Below are 19,032 nucleotides of genomic sequence, written 5' to 3'. Positions count from 1 at the left end.
CGACGATAGGTATATACCTATCGTCGTCGTAGTCGTAATAGCTATCAGCATGCCAAATTTCAGCCCGATCCGTCCATTAGTTTGAGCTGTGCATTGATAGATCAGTCAGTCAGTCAGTCAGTCACTTTATCCTTCTATATATTAAAGACCAAAAAAAAAAAAAAACTCGACTGAGGGAGAGAGAGAATAGAGGCAAAAGTAGTAAATGTTTGTCGTATACCGTCAATTGTAACACCTAGAGTTGACGATTGATTTTTAAAAAACCTAATTCTACGCGGACGAAGTCGCAGGCATCACCTAGTAGTTTATAAGTCACTTAGGACCTTTGTAAACAGCGTCATACTTACTCATATGCGAGCAAAATCCGACACGATTTTATTCCGAACGTAGAGGGCTGGCAGAACAGCCGACATTTCTTGTCGGCGCCAACACAAAATCGGTTTTAGTCAAGCGTGCATCATATAAAATGTTCTGCCACTGGAACATCCGATTAAAATCCGGGCCCGACAACCGACAAGTGGGAACCGACTCTTACGGAAATAATCGACTGTGATAGACAAACAGACGGAAGGACGGAGCAAATCGAACCATAAGGGTTCCATTTTTAGGGTTCCGTAGCCAAATGTCAAAAAACGGAACCCTTATAGATTCGTCATGTCTGTCTGTCTATCCCTCTGTATGTCACAGCCACTTTTTTACGAAACTATAAAAGCTATACTGTTGAAACTTGGTAAGTAGACGTATGCTGTGAACCGCACTAAGATTTTCACACAAAAATAGAAAAAAACAGTAAATTTTGGGGGTTCCCCATGCTTAGAAATGAAACTGAATAATTTTTTTTCATCAAACCCATACGTGTGGGGTATCTATGGATAGGTCTTTAAAAATGAAATTGAAGTTTCTAATATAATTTTTTTCCAAACTGAATAGTTTGCGCGACACTTCCAAAGTGGTAAAATGTGTGTGTGTGTGTGTGTGTCCCCTGTTACTTCTAAAATAAGAGAATGATAAAACAAAAAAATATATATGATGATATTACCATGAAAGTTTGCTTTTACCGAAAATTGGTTTGAACGAGATCTAGTAAGTACTTTTTGAATTATCGTGCAAAATGTCGAAAATACGATTGAAGTACGGAACCCTAAGTGCGCGAGTCTGATTCGCACTTGGCTGGTTTTTACGATTATGGTACGGAAACCCTTAAAAACTCTTATTCATAAAAATTTGTATCAGCTGGTTTAATTCCTGGTAGTTGTTATTTATGGTAAAAACCTGTGATTTGTTTATTCACTTGAGTCTTTTACCCTAGAACCTGATTAAACCGACCGCCCCATATCGAAACCCAGTAAATGACATTTTTTGAAAAATCGTTATATTATGTCATAATTCTTACTTCAATAGTATGTCCCATTATTGTAAGGAAAACAGCATTAAAATCTATACTTCCACATCCATATCTATACTCCATACCTACTTAATATTATAAATGCGAAAGTGTGTCTGTCTGTCCGTCCGTCTGTCTGTCTGTCTGTCTGCTAGCCTTTCACGGCCCATCCGTTCAACCAATTTTGACGAAATTTGGTACAGCGATAGCTTGCATCCCGGGGAAGGACATAGGCTACTTTTTATCTCGGAAAATCAAAGAGTTCCCACAGGATTTTAAAAACCTAAATCCACGCAGACGAAGTCGCGGGCATCCTCTGGTTTTCCATATTAACAGAAATTTTGATACCTCTAAAGTCTAAACCTACAGTACGCGACAGGTTGAAAAAATGGTAATCGGGGAGGGAACGCCTCGTATACCCGCACAGCTCCTGCGCTAACCCGGTGCAGTCGTGCGCCTTATGACGTGCGGGTGTACGGCGCGTCCCCTTGCCTTATATCCCGATTACCCTCTCAACCTGTCGCAGGCTATATATAGTAAGTGCACCTTATACAATGAGAAAACCAATTCAAAGCCTAGTAAGTCGCTGTGACCATTTTAAAAACATAACCCATGATCTAAAATCCAAATCAAAACAGTAAAGACGTTTAATAATGCATTAAAAGTAAGAATAGGAAAGGTAATAAGCTCTATAGTACGCGAGATGAATGATGAGAAAATGACAGATCGAAATCGGGGTATAAGGCAGGGGGTCGCCCCGCACACCCGCACAGCCCCCACGCTAACCCGGTGCGTGATAGCGCGGGTGACGTCCCCACCCCGATTGCCATCTCGACCTGTCACGTACTATAGGTACATGTTAAATGTTTGCAAGGAAAATACTTTGCATACAATAATGTTTTTTCTGCATTATTTAACAAAGTCTAACTACTAGAAAATCTACTGAAAATACTTAGTCTTAAAATAAAATAAATTAAATTATCTCCCTGCGATCTCGTCTGATGTCGTTTACAGGGTTTGGATTTTAGGCAGCCGAAATGTCACTGTTGACGCTATCAGAAGACCTAAAGCTTACGCTAGAACACAGAACTGTCATAATTCGTGTTCACTTAACCTAACGTCTCTCAGAGAGCTGAGAGGCAATAAATCTTTTTCTTATAATCCATACTAATAGTATAAATGCGAAAGTGTGTCTGTCTGTCTGTCTGCTAGCTTTTCACGGCCCAACAGTTTAACCGATTTTGATGAAATTTAGTACAGAGTCAGCTTATATCCCAGGGAAGGCTACTTAGGCTACTTTTTATCTCGCAAGAGTTCCCAGGGGATTTTAAAAAACCCAAATCCACGCGGACGAAGTCGCGGGCATCATCTAGTTTTAAATATCATTTTAATTTGAAATAGCCTTAATAATTATTATTAAGGCTTCAAGTTATGCCAGATGCTTTCAAATTATTATTTTTTTCAAAATTTAAGAAGAAGAAGAAAGGCATAATCATTATCATCATCATCATCATCAACCGACAGACGTCCACTGTTGGACATAGGTCTCTAATAAGGTCTTCCTCATAGCACAGTCTTTCACCGCCTGAATCGAGCGGCTCCCTGTGACTCGTTTGATTCGTCTGTCCACCTAGAGGGGGTCTTCTAACGCTGCGCTTTTAGGTGCGAGGTCGCCATTCCAGTACCTTGGGAATTGGGATCGTATTTTGTAAATATATATTGGCTTTTCGAATTACGAGCGCTCATTGCCACTTGAAATGAAATGAAATTAAATGAAATGAAATTCAAATATGGATCTGACACATAGGTATAATACTTACTTAGAAAATATTACTGTCTGTCAACATAATCTATGACAACCTCACAACTAGTACGTAATACTACGATAATTTTAAAATAAATTTGAGTAGTGAGCAGGCTTCATTTTGAGATAAATAAATCCCTATTTTATTATTCAACCATTACCAGTACATATAAACACAACTTTCATTCAAAAATAATAAGTTTATAGCGTAATTTTACGAAGAAATGGATGCGCGCAGCTCCGCCCGCCATGAAAGCCAAAAGGCTACTGACAGGATTTAGCGCCTGCAAGAAAATGAATAATTTCCGTTCGTTTTAGATTATTTAAGAAATGAAAAACATTTAGTTTAAAACCAATAATTTAAAATGATAAGATAACCTAAACATATTGTTTTGTGATGGTTTGAATTTAACACGTTTAGCCGTTAAAGAAAAAAACAACAAAACAAGTTGATCATAGCAATGTTTTCAACATCAATTCTTCAAAAAACGGGATAATTTGAACAAATGTGATATAGGTCATTATGATCTTCACAAATTGAAGTTTTTTATTACATGTATTTAATAGCTATTAATGCTTTAGGAAAGAAAATCTTTTTCTTCAAATTTACAGCATTTTCGCGATTTGACACTTCCTTTCCCCTTAAACAAACTTATAACTAAAGATGGGCGTTATTGGCTATTAACGGCAACGGTTAATCAACAGTTACTTAGTTTCAATACCGATATTGTTAACCGTTGCCGAATATCGGTATCAGAGTTGTGTTTCAACTAATTTAATATGCGCAACGCGCAGCGGTTTCCGTAGTAGTAACTAAGCTAGCTGCCGTATCAATACCGTCTGTATAACTAGCGCGCGCATATTCACTAAAATAAAACCAATTTTACTTTCATGAATATCGTGAAGTAATCACAACCTAAGTTCATAGTAGTAAAGTTTAATTTGATCATTGACATAGGTCAAACTATAGTGGACGCCTGCACGAATAGTTTGCCACAGTCCAGTTAACCAAAAACATTTCATGAAGATTGATAAACCAAAGAGGACCTTATCTCTATTACTCTAAGGCTAACTGTATTTAGATTGACAGATCAAAGTGTAATGGACAAGTACTTGTACAGTTAAGCCTTAGCGTAATAGAGATAAGGTCGGCTTTGGTTTACCAAGTTCTTAGTTACTAAGCCGGTAGCCAATAACCGCTCCTTCTCAGCTTTCAGTGAAAGAAAGAAAGAGAAGGCATAATTATTGCGTTTCTAGTTACCCAAAAACCAAACAATGCATTGTCAGCTGCCAGTTGGCAGTGTTGCGTTGTCAGGTGGTTCGTCATAGATGATAACTGAAAACCGTTGCTAGCTACGACAATAACGCTACGGTACGCTATAGGCACGGCAGCGGTTTTCAGTTAAGTTAAGCTATAGCGGACACATGTCTACTAATAACTGTTGTAAGCTTGCACTTGTCACTAAAAATATTAAAAAATCTTAAATAACACCTGTAACATAAAACATCCTTCTAAATACTACTTCACTTCTAAACATGATTGGCGCCGATTCTGTTGTCTTTCTCTAAACTAAATTTAGAGTATCTGTATATTTTTTCTTTTTAATATTGCTAAAAAAAGGACAGAACATGAATTTTGCATTTAAATACTCTAAATTAAGTCCAAGCTACAAATTTAAACAATAGGCTCGCGACTGGCAGCTAAAGTCACGAGGTTTGACAGCTCTAAATTAAATTTAAAGCTGTCAAACTGTGTCTGTCCTTTTCATATTAGAATAGTAAGAAGAGGATGCAAATACTCTAAAATTTAGATGTGCTAAGAATCAGAGGAAGGAGGGGAGCGGAGACAGACGGACTCTTCTTCTTTTTTGTCTTTTGCAATCCTATAACAAGATAAACACAATGTTATAAAGTACACAAACTCTTAGATACTTTATTATTGGGGTGGAAGAAACTATTTTCTAAGGATGAGATCTATAGAGCACACTGTGACTTAGACTTAAGACAGTTAAAACGAGACAGATCTCTCACATAAATCTGTCTTGTTTTAACTCAATTTTGAGTCTGAGTCTCAAGTCTGAGAGTCAAAGTTAGAATTGATTTAAAAAGATTGCACTTCTAGTTAAAAACGTGAAACTGCAGTGTAATTGTTAAATATCCCTAAGGGACCACACATTTTGGAGAAGGAGTATACTTATGTAGTATCAAAGATAGATAAAGATGATTATATTCAACTGTAACTGTCTATTGCAAAATAAGGCTGCTAGATTTTTTTGTGTTTTATAATAATATGTGAGAATCACTTGGAGGATTTGATTGTGCTTGTCCTTCTCCAAAATGTGTGGACCCTGTGGTGGATGCTGCGAACCGAGCTGCGGACCATGCTGCCCTAGTATCACCATATATACCTGCTGTACGAAGATTTGCTAACATCGCCGCCTTGCTGGAAGGCGGCAATCATTCGCCGGCATGTCATCTGCGGTGGCTTCCATAGTGTCTCAGCATAATCCATATCCACACTAATATTATAAATGCGAAAGTGTGTCTGTCTGTCTGTCTGCTAGCCTTTCACGGCCCATCCGTTCAACTGATTCTAACGTAATTTGGTACAGTGATAGCTTGCATCCCGGGGAAGGACATAGGCTACTTTTTATCCCGAAAAATAAAAGAGTTCCCACGGGATTTTTAAAAACCTAAATCCACGCGGACGAAGTCGCGGGAATCATCTAGTGTTTAATATGTCAATAGATTTTGTGAATAAAAGTTAAAATGATTAAAAAAAACCCTTATAATTACAATACATTAATGCTTACAAGAAAGCAAGGTGCCTTTGTGCTGTGATGGCCGCTTCTCGTCGTAAAGCGTTTGCTTCTGCGCGTTGAACATTTGCTTCTTGGCGTAACACGTTTGCTTCTTTGCGTAAAGCGATTTTTTTTTGGCGTAAAACGTTTGCTGCCTGGCGTAAAGCGTTCGCTGCCTAAAACCAAACAAATACACAATAGACTGTAGTTACACCAAAACGAAATTGAAGCTATTTTATTTATCCTCCATTTGATGTGTTTATTTATTTATTTTTACTTTTTATTGCACTTATCTGTCGTGTACTCCTTCCTCTCTTATTTACTGTTCTATTTTTAATTATATATATATATATAATTAAAATAATAATATATATATATATATATATATATATATATAATTTTGTATTGCCGCCTATTGTACATGCAATCTTTGTTGTATTTCTATTGTTTTGTTTTTGGTGTACAATAAAGTATATTTTACTTTTACTTTACTTACACCATCAACAAACTATGAATATAAAGGCAGAATACATCTGCCCATTCTAAGGATTATCTTACTTTTGCTAAATTATTGCTCTCCAATTGAGCTGCCAAAAATCGGTCATGTGGCAATACTTTTCGAGCCCGGGTCTTTTGTGGTGCTGGGCGCTGACCAGTTTGTGATCCTTGTTGATGTGGAACCACATTTAGCATGCCCGAGGTGCTGGGGAATGCCACCGGTTCTTGTGCATGTTCTGCTTGCAACTGGCCAAGAGCTGGCAGTGGAGTTGTGGTCTCCTGACTGAACTAAAGGAAAGGAAAGTAAACATAGTTAAATATAATAGGTACTCAGTGTAAATTCTAACTTTTAGTATTTAGCTATGCTTTAGAAAATTATGATTTCAAAGTTGAACAAATAAATGACTAGAATTAGAAATATTTTAGGGCCTGCAAAGTGCATAGCTGTGGTAGTCTAGCAGTTAACAAGCCTCCTATTTGGGAGTCGAGTTGAGGTCGTGGATTTGATTGTGGGCATACACCACAATTTTTCAAAGTTGTGAGCTTTTTAAGCAATTTAAATATCACTTTAACTATGAAAGAAAACATTGTGAGGAAACCTGCATGCCTGAGAGTTTTCCAATGTTCTAAAAGGTTTGAAGTCTGCTAATCCGCACTGGGCCAGTGTGGTGGACTATGGCCTAGAGTCTAGACCCTTTTCAATCTGAGAAGAGACTCAGTAGTGGGGTGTTGATGGGTTGATCATGATATATGTATATATTTCTTACACCAATTGGTGACTCCTCAGGACCACAACCCATTGCCATCTCGTGGCCAGTTGTATTCAGAACATGAACCACATTATCTGAGATTGGAGGCATCTCCACACAATTCCCGGTGGCATTTCTGGCCTTATTTAAGGCCCCACCCTCATCTCGGGCCTTGCGTTTCTGGTCACGCCAACACTTGAAACAAAAAGTTGTTAAATGAATGCGCTTCTCTGTATAACATCTTAAGGAGATTGCTATAGTATATGAATGAATATTTATGTTCAACATAACTTAGGTTTTAGCACATATAGATTTGATTTATTACATATATATCAATATTTGCACTCACAGTGCAAACACAGACCACCACCTATAGACGCCTAATAGCCAAACACCCCGCTCGCCAAGCTTAGGCACTTGCTTAGCATAAAAGCTGTCATGGACTATTTACACTAATGTTACACAATATAAAATTTTATATCTCTATAAATATGTATCTCAGCAACTTGAAATTACAGATATGTAAAGTGCAAATGAACCTCTTTCCAGTGAATCCCACTAGTAACTGATGCAAATGAAACAGGTACTTCAACTTACAATCTTCCATTGCTCCACCGATCGTTGTGGGCCAAGCTCGTCTAAAGTCAACTTTAACGTTTCCCACTGGGCATTATTACTATCTCCAGCGGCAAATCCTGGGTGCCCCGCCATATACTGGCACAAATATGCAATTTGTGCCTTGTTGCTTCTAATACTGAAACATGGTGGTTTAATTAATTCATGTTTGACCCCATAGTAGGTACACTTAATAATATCCAGATCATCAAATTAATTTACTTACAACTTCTTATTATTTTCCATCTTCAATTATTGAACAAAATTGAAAACAAAATTGAATTAATATTATTTTATGTTGCGCGGCTGCTGGTGCAAACCACAGAGTACATTATATATACTGGTATAGAGACGTCAGCTAATCTTTCGTAGTGGCGCCATCTGTTTCTAATTGCAGTAACTATTATATGTAATTTATTTTTAATTTTTTCCGGCCTTGGATACTAGTTTTTTAAGGTCAACTATATAGCTATATGTATAACAGGTATAACACGTGTGCAGGTTTGATTCATATATTATTTTTATAGGTAGTGACTTCAAAGAAAATACGAATCAAAAATTATAATCCCGCTTAGGTACACGTCGCAATATGGCAGAAATTCAGTCTTATTCTTAGTTCGGCCGCATTATTTATTATTTTATACATTGAAAGAAGTACTTTCAGTACTAAAAGTTGAGGTAATAAAACAAAACCCGTAATTTATTATTTAAAACTAAATTTTCTTTTTTTCTTTACACATGATTTTTGTACTGCATTCTCTATAGGTATTCGGTTATGTTGAATTTAGCATGAATTTATAAGTGAATATCCCAGCAGTACACTTGAATGGATGGATCACGGATGCAGTAACACTGCGTAAACAAAAATGTGGCACAAACATGGATGTCAAGGTTACTATACAAGGTTGCTATAGTACCCTTATTATAAATGCGAAAGTGTGTTTGTTTGTTGGTTTGTCCTCCAATCAAGTCGCAACGTGCAACGGATTGACGTGATTTTTTGCATGGGTATACATATAGTCTATGGGTATAGATATATACCTAGAGAGTGAAATATGCAACTTTTTATCCCGGAAAATCAAAGAATTCCCTCAGTGTTTATAAAAACCTAATTCCACGCGGATGAAGTCGCGGGCTTCAGCTAGTAGCATAGGAGTAATAGTGTCCTGTGGCTAGTAGCACCTAGTCGTAAATAAAACTTTTGAGTCGTAGAGATCTTCTTCTTCTTCTTAATTTGCTTTATGGGAAGTCGTAGAGATACCAGACTACAGTGCGACAAGGCTCTCTTGCCACTTGATTGACATTGACAGGGGGGCGCTATTGGAGAACAAAGGCTTAGAATATTCAAACAAGAACAAAGGGGACACTTGACGGCACCGTTAGTTCCGATTTCGCCACGCGCCAAGATAGCCTTGTCGCACCGTAATTTATTTTTGATAAAACGCCATCTAGTTCTAATTGCACAAACTAAAATGATGGAGATTTTTTATACTAAACAACATTAGTTCTATCTGTTAAGGCCCTGGTGCAAACCACGTGCAAACCACAGACCAATAACATTTACTTCGCCAATGTCGTGTGGAATTGAAGAGACACGACCACAGAATACATTTACTCCAAGGAGTATATAATATTATAATGGACACGACACGATATGAAATATGAATGGTTGTGAATTATGATAGCTGGGAAGTTTAACTATATTTTAATTTGGATAATTTTCAAAAATTTTCTGATTGAAATTATCTCTACCTGGAGGTAATGTAGGTATTCTGTGACCAGCATGGTTAGCCGCGTCTCTGTTTATCACATTAGTAATTTTATCTGTGCTCTCTTTTTAGTGTGAATGAGAAAGCAAACGTTCCTTTATCTAGCTTTATTACTCTGTCTATGGGTGAAAAGGTCATAGAATACGCGTATACTCTTTTGTCTTTGATAATTTACCTTTTTTTTCTGGTCGGTACGGCACTGGCTGTATACTATCTCTATGACTGGCACGAATCTAACAGGAATAAAGTGATCTGCTTTTTGGTCTGTGATCTCAGTAGTGATAATTTACTTTCCTGTATATTATAATACTCTTTGTAATTTACTCCAAGCCAAAGAGTATATAATCACTACGTTTACGTTGCTCCAAGCAAGGAAAAGGTGGCTGGTGCCTGGTGGTCTAATTTTGCGATACCTACCTAAACTTCCTCTAAATTACTTACCGTAAATCTCAACCAAACTTTAACAGATATAATAATTAATAATGTTAAACTGCTTTTGCATAGTGCGGTCAGAATTATTCGGTGCTATTACTTACTCAGAATACATTTTGTAAAATGGAGTGGCTGTGGATTTTGTTTGTAAACTCATTGTTTGTAATAAGTAAAAGTTCACGTGTTACGGTATACCAAGGGGATACTTTACCCCACCATGGACGATGTGAACCTATAACGATACAATTTTGCCAGCAGATACAGTACAATCAGACGATTTTTCCAAATATACTGAACCACGCTAGACAAGAAGATGCTGGTTCTGATGTTCATCAATTCACACCCCTTATAAAAATTAACTGTTCGCCAGACTTGAAATTCTTTTTGTGTTCTGTGTATGCTCCAGTGTGTACAATATTAAATGCACCAATTCCGCCCTGTCGTCATTTATGCGAATCAGCTAGACACAATTGTGATGAATTATTAATACACTTTGGATTCAAGTGGCCTAAAGAATTGGAGTGCTCAAGATTCCCAGTGGTGACAGATGAAAACGTTATATGTGTTGGTGATAATAATGTGACTCACGAATCTCGTAAAGCTTCAGAGACCAAACTTCCAAAGGTTGATTACAAGTCCAACAGCGATAGAGATCCAACAAAATTGCAAGGTGCTAAAGACCTTGGATTTGTCTGCCCAGTTCATTTCAAGATACCCAAGAACTTAGACTTGGAGTACTCTCTAAAAGTTGGGGATAAAATCGAGTTTGATTGTGGAGCACCATGCAATGGAATGTTTTTCAGTGAAGATGAAAAGAATTTTTCAAGATTATGGATTGTTATTTGGGCCACTTTGTGTTCATTTAGTTGTTTGTTTACTGTTTTGACTTTCCTCATAGACACGGATAGATTTCGTTATCCAGAGAGGCCTATAATTTTTCTGTCAGTGTGTTATCTAATGGTTGCTGCAGCTTATGGTATGGGATGGGCTGCAGGAGACAGTGTCAGTTGTCAAGGCCCTTTTCCATTAACAATCAGTGGAACAAGACTGCCTAACATCTCGGTTATTACTCAAGGAACGAAACATGAGCCATGTACAATCCTTTTTATGATTGTATATTTCTTCAGTATGGCATCTAGCATTTGGTGGGTCATTTTAACGCTCACATGGTTTTTAGCTGCTGGTCTTAAGTGGGGGCATGAAGCCATAGAAGCTAATTCACAATACTTTCATCTAGCAGCTTGGGCAGTGCCTGCCATTAAAACTATATCAATATTAGCTATGGGCAAAGTGGATGGTAAGATATCTAACTTTTACAATATTTTACTACATTTATGATGTGTAAAAGTTTTGACTAATGAAATGTGTCTTTGTCCACAGGTGATGTTTTGTCTGGCGTATGTTATGTGGGGCTTTGGGATGCAGAAGCTCTACGCGGATTTGTACTATCACCATTATGTGTATATTTAGTCTTAGGTACAATATTTTTACTGGCTGGTTTTGTTTCACTTTTCCGGATCAGAACTGTTATGAAACATGATGGTACCAAAACAGATAAATTGGAAAAGTTAATGATACGTATTGGAATATTTGGTGTATTGTATACAGTCCCAGCATTAATTGTAATTTCGTGTTTATTTTACGAGCAAGCACATTTTGACAAGTGGATGGTGACATGGCACCGCGACATGTGCTCAACACCTCTATATTCTATTCCATGCCCATTCACGCACCAGGAAATGGAGAGGCCTAAATTTGAAGTGTTCATGATAAAATATCTCATGACAATGATTGTTGGCATTACATCAAGCTTTTGGATTTGGTCTGGTAAAACTCTTGTCTCATGGCATCAATTTTTTGATAAAATAAGAGGACGACGTGTTGAAGCTTATGTTTAAAGTTATAATTTCATAAATTAATGCTATTAATTAAACATTTTAATTTGTTATACAGTCTCGAAACTGAATAAGTGAAAATTCACTGGGACCTGAATGTCATTTTCGCTATGAGTTCACTAAAACGATTTTTCACAAAGAGTTGGGAGTAGTTATACTCATTTATAGAGGTTAAATAATTCATTATATAAAAACCACAGGAAAAACCTACGTACAAAATCTATTAAAAAATTAAAATCTTTATTTTTTATTAATTTATAAAAAGTAGATTCTAACCAGTTAAACTTACTCATAGTTGAGTTTCAAGATTGCCTACCCTCAAATGCATTCACAATAATTATTATAATATGTTTGTCACTCAACGAAATCACTTTTTTGTTACATTTTGAGGGATCAACGTAAAACGTCTACATTCTTGAACAATTGATATCAACTTGAACCAAATGTTTAAGATGATGAGCAGGTAAGAACAAGCGCTGCTGCAGATGTCTTGTAATTCTATCGAAAACAATGACGCTTTAGCTTTTCTTGCTTACAAACAAGGACATGGTTTGGCTTTGAGTCGAGTTGGGAGTTTTGAGATTTCAATTGAAATATTAATTGTAAATAGCCTCACTTAAGGTGACGCAGGACGCTCGACCGAAATTGGCAGCGCACGTGGGTAACGTGTTTGCTTTTCACTTGACATTGTATGAGAAAGTTGAGAGGCACGATGATTATCACTGAAATCAAACGCGCGAAAAAGATTTAGGAAAAGTATTTTTGAGAAAAAACTACTGAATTTATGTTTGCAAAGTAAAGTTATTTCAACTAATGAATAAATAAACTACGTCTAATGATAAATTGTTTTACAATTTTCATATCCCTAATCTTATTTATTTACGCCCAAAGTTGTCATAAATTTAGTGTTAAAATAGGAATCTTTTGAGGCTCGTAACTTTTAAATCAATATTTTTTTTCAATGTTTTAGATATCATTGAACCTAGATAATGACGAGATAAATCAAAATAATTCTTAGTTTTGTGCGTACAATATCGAATATTTGTTGTATTTTCCCTCCTACGTTTGTATGGAGAAAGCACCGAACTGAGTCCCCTTAAAGAAGTCTAGATTAAGAAAATAGAGTTTGGCTCTCTCTAAAAGATTTCTACAGTGTCGCACGTAGAGGTTTTCAGAGATAAAAATGACGGGACCTGACTATTGTTGTCGGTTATAGAGTTTTTTCACTAATGTGCCGGCTACATTGAGGGCCAACAAGTCCAACAACGCGTTGTTACTCGGCATTTCTCGTTAAGCGTAGAGGTAGGCACGATCATCGCAATAATTTTACCAACGGCATTCACAACGTCGTTTGGCGTTTGTCGATACCGATGTCGGTTACAGTAGCCCATTAAAGAGATTTAACGGGAGAATTAACTCGTAGCGGTCACATCTACGTTTTTGCCAGTGTGCGCCGGGAACGCACATGTTGGTACGGGAGCAGAAATGGAGTGGATTAATGATAATGTAATCTTATTTCTGGATTTTCCTGTGCATTTGTATAGTCCACCATCTTCTTTCTTTTTATTCTTTTTTCTTCCTTCGGTAATGATAAAATATATTCATTGTAGTAAAAATTTACACTCATTAAATACAGTGTAGCAGCGTCAACGTCCATCTTGAAATGACATTTTATCGCCAATGTAAACGGCATTAGACGTTAAACGTTAGTGTGGTCACTCAGTTCAACGTCTTGTTTGCCGGCGGAAATTATTCCGTTGTTTAAGGCGTTGTTGGGCTTTGACGTTAACCTTAATGTAGCCGCACCATAATCCAGTTTTCACTTATCCAGTTTCGAATGTATTGATATCAAATATTGTTTTGAAGCCACAAAGGGATTACTCAAGGATGTAAGAATATTTTCATTACTTAGAGACCTTAGCAGAATAAAATTGTGCTTTGATACATTTAAATTCCATTATGATGTCCTTCATCTTAGATGCAAATATTCAACCCTCAGATTGATAAAGTTAAAAAAAAATCTTACTTTATGCAAGATGTAGGTATGTTCAAATAGGTTGCTGTCTTGTCAAAAAAAATTAGGTTTACTTGCATTTATAAATTACAAGTATTTTTGTAGATTGTACTTTTTGCAATTTATTAATTATAATTTTTCTTTTAGAAATTACATTTTAATTAAGGTTATAATACGATTTTACTGTATTTTTTATTTTTATAAGATCCATCTCGAGATTATAACTTATAAGGCTGATAGTGTAAATATAATTAAACTTATACTTTTAATTTTGTATGTTTTTTTTAAAAATTAATTAAAAACTTAATATGGTATAAACCCACTTTTTACTGTATAAGAACTATCTCGAGATTATTTATAAGGCTGATAATGTAAATATAATAATCATACTTTTATTTTGTTACATTATAAGTTAGGTGTCATAAATGTACCTATTAAATCATATTTTTTTTATTTAAAAATCTATCATTTCAGAAAGTTCCTGTGTATAGGGGTTAAAAAAAATTCAATCTATTCAAGATTTAAATGAGCAAGCTGCTCTTTTATGTATAAAGGATTTCATATTTTTAGTTTTATAAATATTTGGGAGACCTACATTTAGTTAATTGCATCAATAAAGTGTAGGTACGGTTACACACGGGGGGTGTGACTCAACGGGAATAAACCTACCAAAAAGCCAAAATTATGGTTTCTCAAAGTATAAAATTAAAAAGCCATAGGCTGTTGTGAAAGGAAACAAGAAGGAGAATAAAACAACAACTTTACAAAATGCATGACTTAAATTTATTCAAAAATAACTTAATTTACTTAAAATAAAGTGTACCTACTCAAGATTGGGAGGGCTTAAAGTTTAATACAATATAGGCCTCTCCAAACTTGAGTAGGTACACCTTTGAAATTTTTTGCAGTTTCCAAAAGCTACACAGTACATAATTACACTTTTTCACAAATCATTTAGCACAAACCTAAAAACACAAAATGCCAAAATTTCTGGAGTAATGAAAGATTCCATAAGCAATTTTTACCAAATAAGAATAACGAAAAAAACGTAAAATTCCGTTGTTACGATGTTCTTAAAGTAGAACACGAAAAGAATGTTCTTAATTTAAGGTTACATACTGTTCAGGTATGCATGTATGTATTTTCAAGCAAAGGCATTCAGGCAGGCTGTCAAGGCAGTTTAACATTATTGGCATTTTGTTTTTGGGTGTTCTGCATCTAAACGTTACAAATTACATCGTGTTCAAAGTAAACTGGTTGTTTTACATAGCCTGCACATACAATATAAAATTATTAAACATAACATTCTAAACTTTCACTCGCTTATATTAGAATAATAATAAAATTCATTTTTATACTACATGGAAATTGGAACCACCTTATGCCCTTGTATATTTTCCCCAAATGTGCAGCATAAACACTGACGCAATAAAAAGGAGAGACATCACTAATACTGGAACTGGGCCTCTGAAACAAAATATTAATTGTTTATTAGGATTGTGTACTAAAAGGATATGAAGTTTAAGTTAAAAACAGAAAGTGTAAATTTTAGTATAACTATCTAATTTGACTATATATCAGGAACACCTGCACACCTAACAGCACCCTCCCCTGACATTTCTTATTAATAAATCCTTTGACGAGGCCTACTGTCCTGATAAACTAAAGATAGCTAAAATACGACCTATCCTTAAGAAAGGCGGGAAGCCAAAAGAACCGAGTAGCTATCGACCCAGCGCCTTATTGCCCGCGCTATCAAAGATCTTCGAAAAAACCATAACAAACCGTATATACAGATTTCTGGAAAAATACAACATCTTGAAAGAAAACCAATACGGTTTTAAGGAAAACTGTTCGACAACGCTGGCTGTCTTTGAATATATACAAGCAATCCTGAACTGTTTAGAACAAAAAAAGTACGGTGTCGGGCTGCTACTAGATATGACTAAAGCATATGACAAAGTTTCACACAAACTACTATTAAAAAAAATATACGACTCAGGTATACGAGGAAACGCTCACCGATGGCTAGAAACGTACCTGAAGGATAGACAACAATTTGTACAAGTGCAATATCGCGATGAACGGACAAACGGCATAAGCGACTTTCAATCGGACGTACGCGTTACGAACTGGTCTATACCACAAGGAAGTGTCCTCGGATGTGCCCTTTTTTTGGTATACATAAACGACCTACCTAACATTATATGCCCACACTCGCGATGCATTATGTTTGCGGATGACGTATCGGTCCTGTCTATGTGCACGAATGTGACAGAATGTGAAAACATCATCTCCGAAAACCTAGCAAACATTCAAAACCATTTATCACACAATAATCTAGAAATAAATCTAAATAAAACTAAACTCATACAATTTAAGCCGCACCAAAAACATCCACTAAATCTAAAACCACTCGCGAATAATATAAAAATTAAAGAAGTTAGTAACTTTACTCTTCTCGGTCTAACGATCGATACTCACCTGGACTGGAAGAGCCATGTTCACAACCTAAGCGTTAAGCTTTCGCGATTTGTATATGCTCTCAGCATACTGAAAGCAAATACAAATTACGAAACTGCTCTTTCCGCGTACTATGCATACGCATACTCTTGGATCCGATATGGGATAATCCTCTGGGGGGAGAGTACCAACGCACAGGATATCTTCATCCTGCAGAAAAAATGTATCCGTATCCTAGTCAACATAAAACCACGCGAAAGCTGTAGACCGCACTTCCTAAACAAAAAAATTCTAACCATACCCTCAATATATATAATTGAGATGGCTATGTTTGTCAGAAAGCATAACAGTTTATACAAAACTACCGAAAACACAAAGAAACACGGAAGAAGCACACGTTTGCAAAATAAACTAGTATACCCCACCTATAAATTACAAATCTCTAGTCGCGGCCCGTTATACAGAACAACTCACATATATAAGTCAAAATTCCTAAATATATTACAGACGAAAATAACGATAGGACCTTTAAGCGTAAACTCAAGCAATGGCTCATACAGAATAGTTTCTATGAGATAGACGAATTACTGCAAAACTAACCATACCTACCTATTTAATACATGACCCCAATTGCACGACCGACACTATATTTGCATATCCATGCCATGATAGGCAAACTAGAAACAAAAATAAGCTAGCTACTCCTGCGCTCCGCCTCTGGAAGGTGCGAAAGTCATTTGTGGGAATGAGTGTAATATTTTATAATAAAATTCCACAAGCAATTTTAGACTTGCCTTTACACAAGTTTAAAAAATGTGTTAAAAGTATGCTCCTAAAAAAAGCATATTATACAGTCGCAGACTATGTAAACGATAAAAAAGCTTGGATTTGACTCGCTCCAGCAATGCACGGGGCTGCAATGGCTTGTATAGTACGGTATAATAACATTTAAATTGAAAAATTAAAAAGAGCAACCGCCGAGTTTCTTGCTGGTTCTTCTCGGTAGGACGGCATTCCGAACCAGTGGTAAATTAAACCTGACTATTCATAAGCACTTTTAAAAAGTTTACATGAATAAAAAAACATTCTATTCTATTCTATTCTATTCTATTCTATCCTATTTGTATGTTTAGACTTTAGACCAAAGAATTTTTAAATACCTACTAATACTTATGTAAGTTATAAGAATTGTTACTTCTAAATCCATGCTTCAGACTATGTTGTACTTACTATAACCTGTTAATTTAAGTTTAATATGACATTCTTACTGATAATCGAAACTATTTATATTAACATACTTGTACCTACCTAATATTACTAAATTATTAACAAAGAAGAAACTAATTGACATTATAACAAACTTAATTAATTAATGCGATCAATAAATAAAAATAATTTCGATTCAAAATGAATGCCCTATATAATTACCTGATAAAATGTATTATAATTTAATGTAACACGTAGCTTGCATGTAATTATATATTTAGCATGTATGTATTGTTAATGTACCTAACTTTGCAATGCCCTAACGGGGCTTCATGTAACCATGAAAGCAAATGAATAAATAAATCATAAATCATAAACCTATGTTTTGTCAAAGCAGAAATTTCAATCAGTTCAGATGTATTTAAGTAGAAAGATCAAAACATTAATTACAATAATTAATATTTACACCACACAGCTTTCCATACACAAAGAAATTTTTAATTATAATTGAAATGCGAAAGTGTGTGGCTGTCTGTGTGCTGGTTTCACAACTCATCCCTTTAAAAAATTTAGGTAGAGATAGTTTCCATCCCGGGACAGACAGGCTAAATTTTTGTCCAGGAAATCAGTTCCCATGGGATTTTTAAAAACCTAAATCTTCACAAAGTAACAGGATTGTCTAGTCTACTACATATACTATATATATATATATCTACTCTAGCTGACTGACTGATTTATCAACACACAGTTCAAACTACTGGACGGATCGGGCTAAAATTTAATATGCAGATAGCCATTATGACACACATTGGCTAAGAAAGGGTTTTTGAAAATTCAACCCTGAAGGGGGTAAAATCGTCTGCGTGGATAAGTTAGTCTTCTATAAAAACTTACACTTTTACACCAGGTGAATCGTCGGTGTAGAAGCGCCACATGCCACCTGATCCAGCACCTGTGCTGCGGTTTCTAGCTGATGTGGTAGTTGTAGTTGTTTTACGTTGTCTTACAGTGCCACCACTCGAAGAACGCGGAGCAGAGGTAGCCTTGCTAGGCGACCGGCCTCCTGCCCCTACAGATGTAGAACTTGGAGCGGGTGGCTGAAATTTAACATTTTAAACTCTTAAATAAATTACTTATTGAAAAACTTATACATACCTACTTAAATCAATTTTATTGTCAAATTTTTAGCTTACCATCTTCTTGTATAGATATTAGTTAAAAATTGAGGTAATTTATTGAATCACAATACACTGACTACTGTATACAAAAACTAAATTTTTTATCGCTCGCAAGTTCGAGTTGGCAAAATTAACTTTGCAACGCGTACAATAAAATTGACACGTTGTCAACAAAGTTGCTATGCAGAAAAATTATACAGTAGGTCATAACGGGTAACATTGAT

At 35.9% G+C, this 19,032-nt stretch overlaps 3 protein-coding genes across 3 annotated transcripts; 1 reads left to right on the top strand and 2 right to left on the bottom strand.

The window, feature by feature from the left end:
* Nucleotides 1-46: 46 nt before the first annotated feature.
* LOC138404711 (uncharacterized) lies at nt 47-8,164 on the bottom strand. The gene is made up of 6 exons (XM_069509393.1): nt 8,078-8,164; nt 7,834-7,990; nt 7,255-7,431; nt 6,548-6,775; nt 6,002-6,165; nt 47-5,071 (listed from the first exon to the last, which is right to left on the bottom strand). The coding sequence occupies exons 1-6, from the start codon at nt 8,095-8,097 to the stop codon at nt 5,005-5,007; spliced, it is 813 nt and encodes a 270-aa protein (XP_069365494.1). The 5' UTR covers nt 8,098-8,164; the 3' UTR covers nt 47-5,004.
* Nucleotides 8,165-9,983: 1,819 nt separating this feature from the next.
* On the top strand, nt 9,984-14,405 carry fz (frizzled). The gene is made up of 2 exons (XM_034968888.2): nt 9,984-11,349; nt 11,433-14,405. The coding sequence occupies exons 1-2, from the start codon at nt 10,176-10,178 to the stop codon at nt 11,948-11,950; spliced, it is 1,692 nt and encodes a 563-aa protein (XP_034824779.1). The 5' UTR covers nt 9,984-10,175; the 3' UTR covers nt 11,951-14,405.
* A 316-nt stretch (nt 14,406-14,721) lies between these two features.
* Sec61beta (Sec61 translocon subunit beta) lies at nt 14,722-18,977 on the bottom strand. The gene is made up of 3 exons (XM_034968985.2): nt 18,824-18,977; nt 18,525-18,727; nt 14,722-15,428 (listed from the first exon to the last, which is right to left on the bottom strand). Exons 1-3 carry the CDS (start codon nt 18,824-18,826, stop codon nt 15,341-15,343), a joined length of 294 nt encoding a protein of 97 aa, XP_034824876.1. The 5' UTR covers nt 18,827-18,977; the 3' UTR covers nt 14,722-15,340.
* Nucleotides 18,978-19,032: the final 55 nt, after the last annotated feature.

This window comes from Maniola hyperantus, chromosome 1 (genome assembly GCF_902806685.2).
Source record: "Maniola hyperantus chromosome 1, iAphHyp1.2, whole genome shotgun sequence".
Classification (NCBI taxonomy): Eukaryota; Metazoa; Arthropoda; class Insecta; order Lepidoptera; family Nymphalidae; genus Maniola; species Maniola hyperantus.
This window is presented reverse-complemented; position numbering and strand designations above follow the sequence as displayed.

Bases quoted from the DNA above. Each gene is read 5' to 3' on its own strand.
- LOC138404711 (XM_069509393.1), bottom strand. From the start codon at position 8,097: ATGGAAAATAATAAGAAGTT. The intron at 6,166-6,547 runs GTAAGATAATCC...GTTTGGTTTTAG, and splicing joins AGAGCAATAATTTAGCAAAA to GCAGCGAACGCTTTACGCCA. The intron at 5,072-6,001 runs GTAAGCATTAAT...ATCTTGTTATAG, and splicing joins CAAAGGCACCTTGCTTTCTT to GATTGCAAAAGACAAAAAAG.
- fz (XM_034968888.2), top strand. From the start codon at position 10,176: ATGGAGTGGCTGTGGATTTTGTTTGTAAACTCATTGTTTGTAATAAGT. The intron at 11,350-11,432 runs GTAAGATATCTA...CTTTGTCCACAG, and splicing joins AGCTATGGGCAAAGTGGATG to GTGATGTTTTGTCTGGCGTA.
- Sec61beta (XM_034968985.2), bottom strand. The intron at 15,429-18,524 runs GTAAGTTTTTAT...ATTTTGTTTCAG, and splicing joins GATTCACCTGGTGTAAAAGT to AGGCCCAGTTCCAGTATTAG.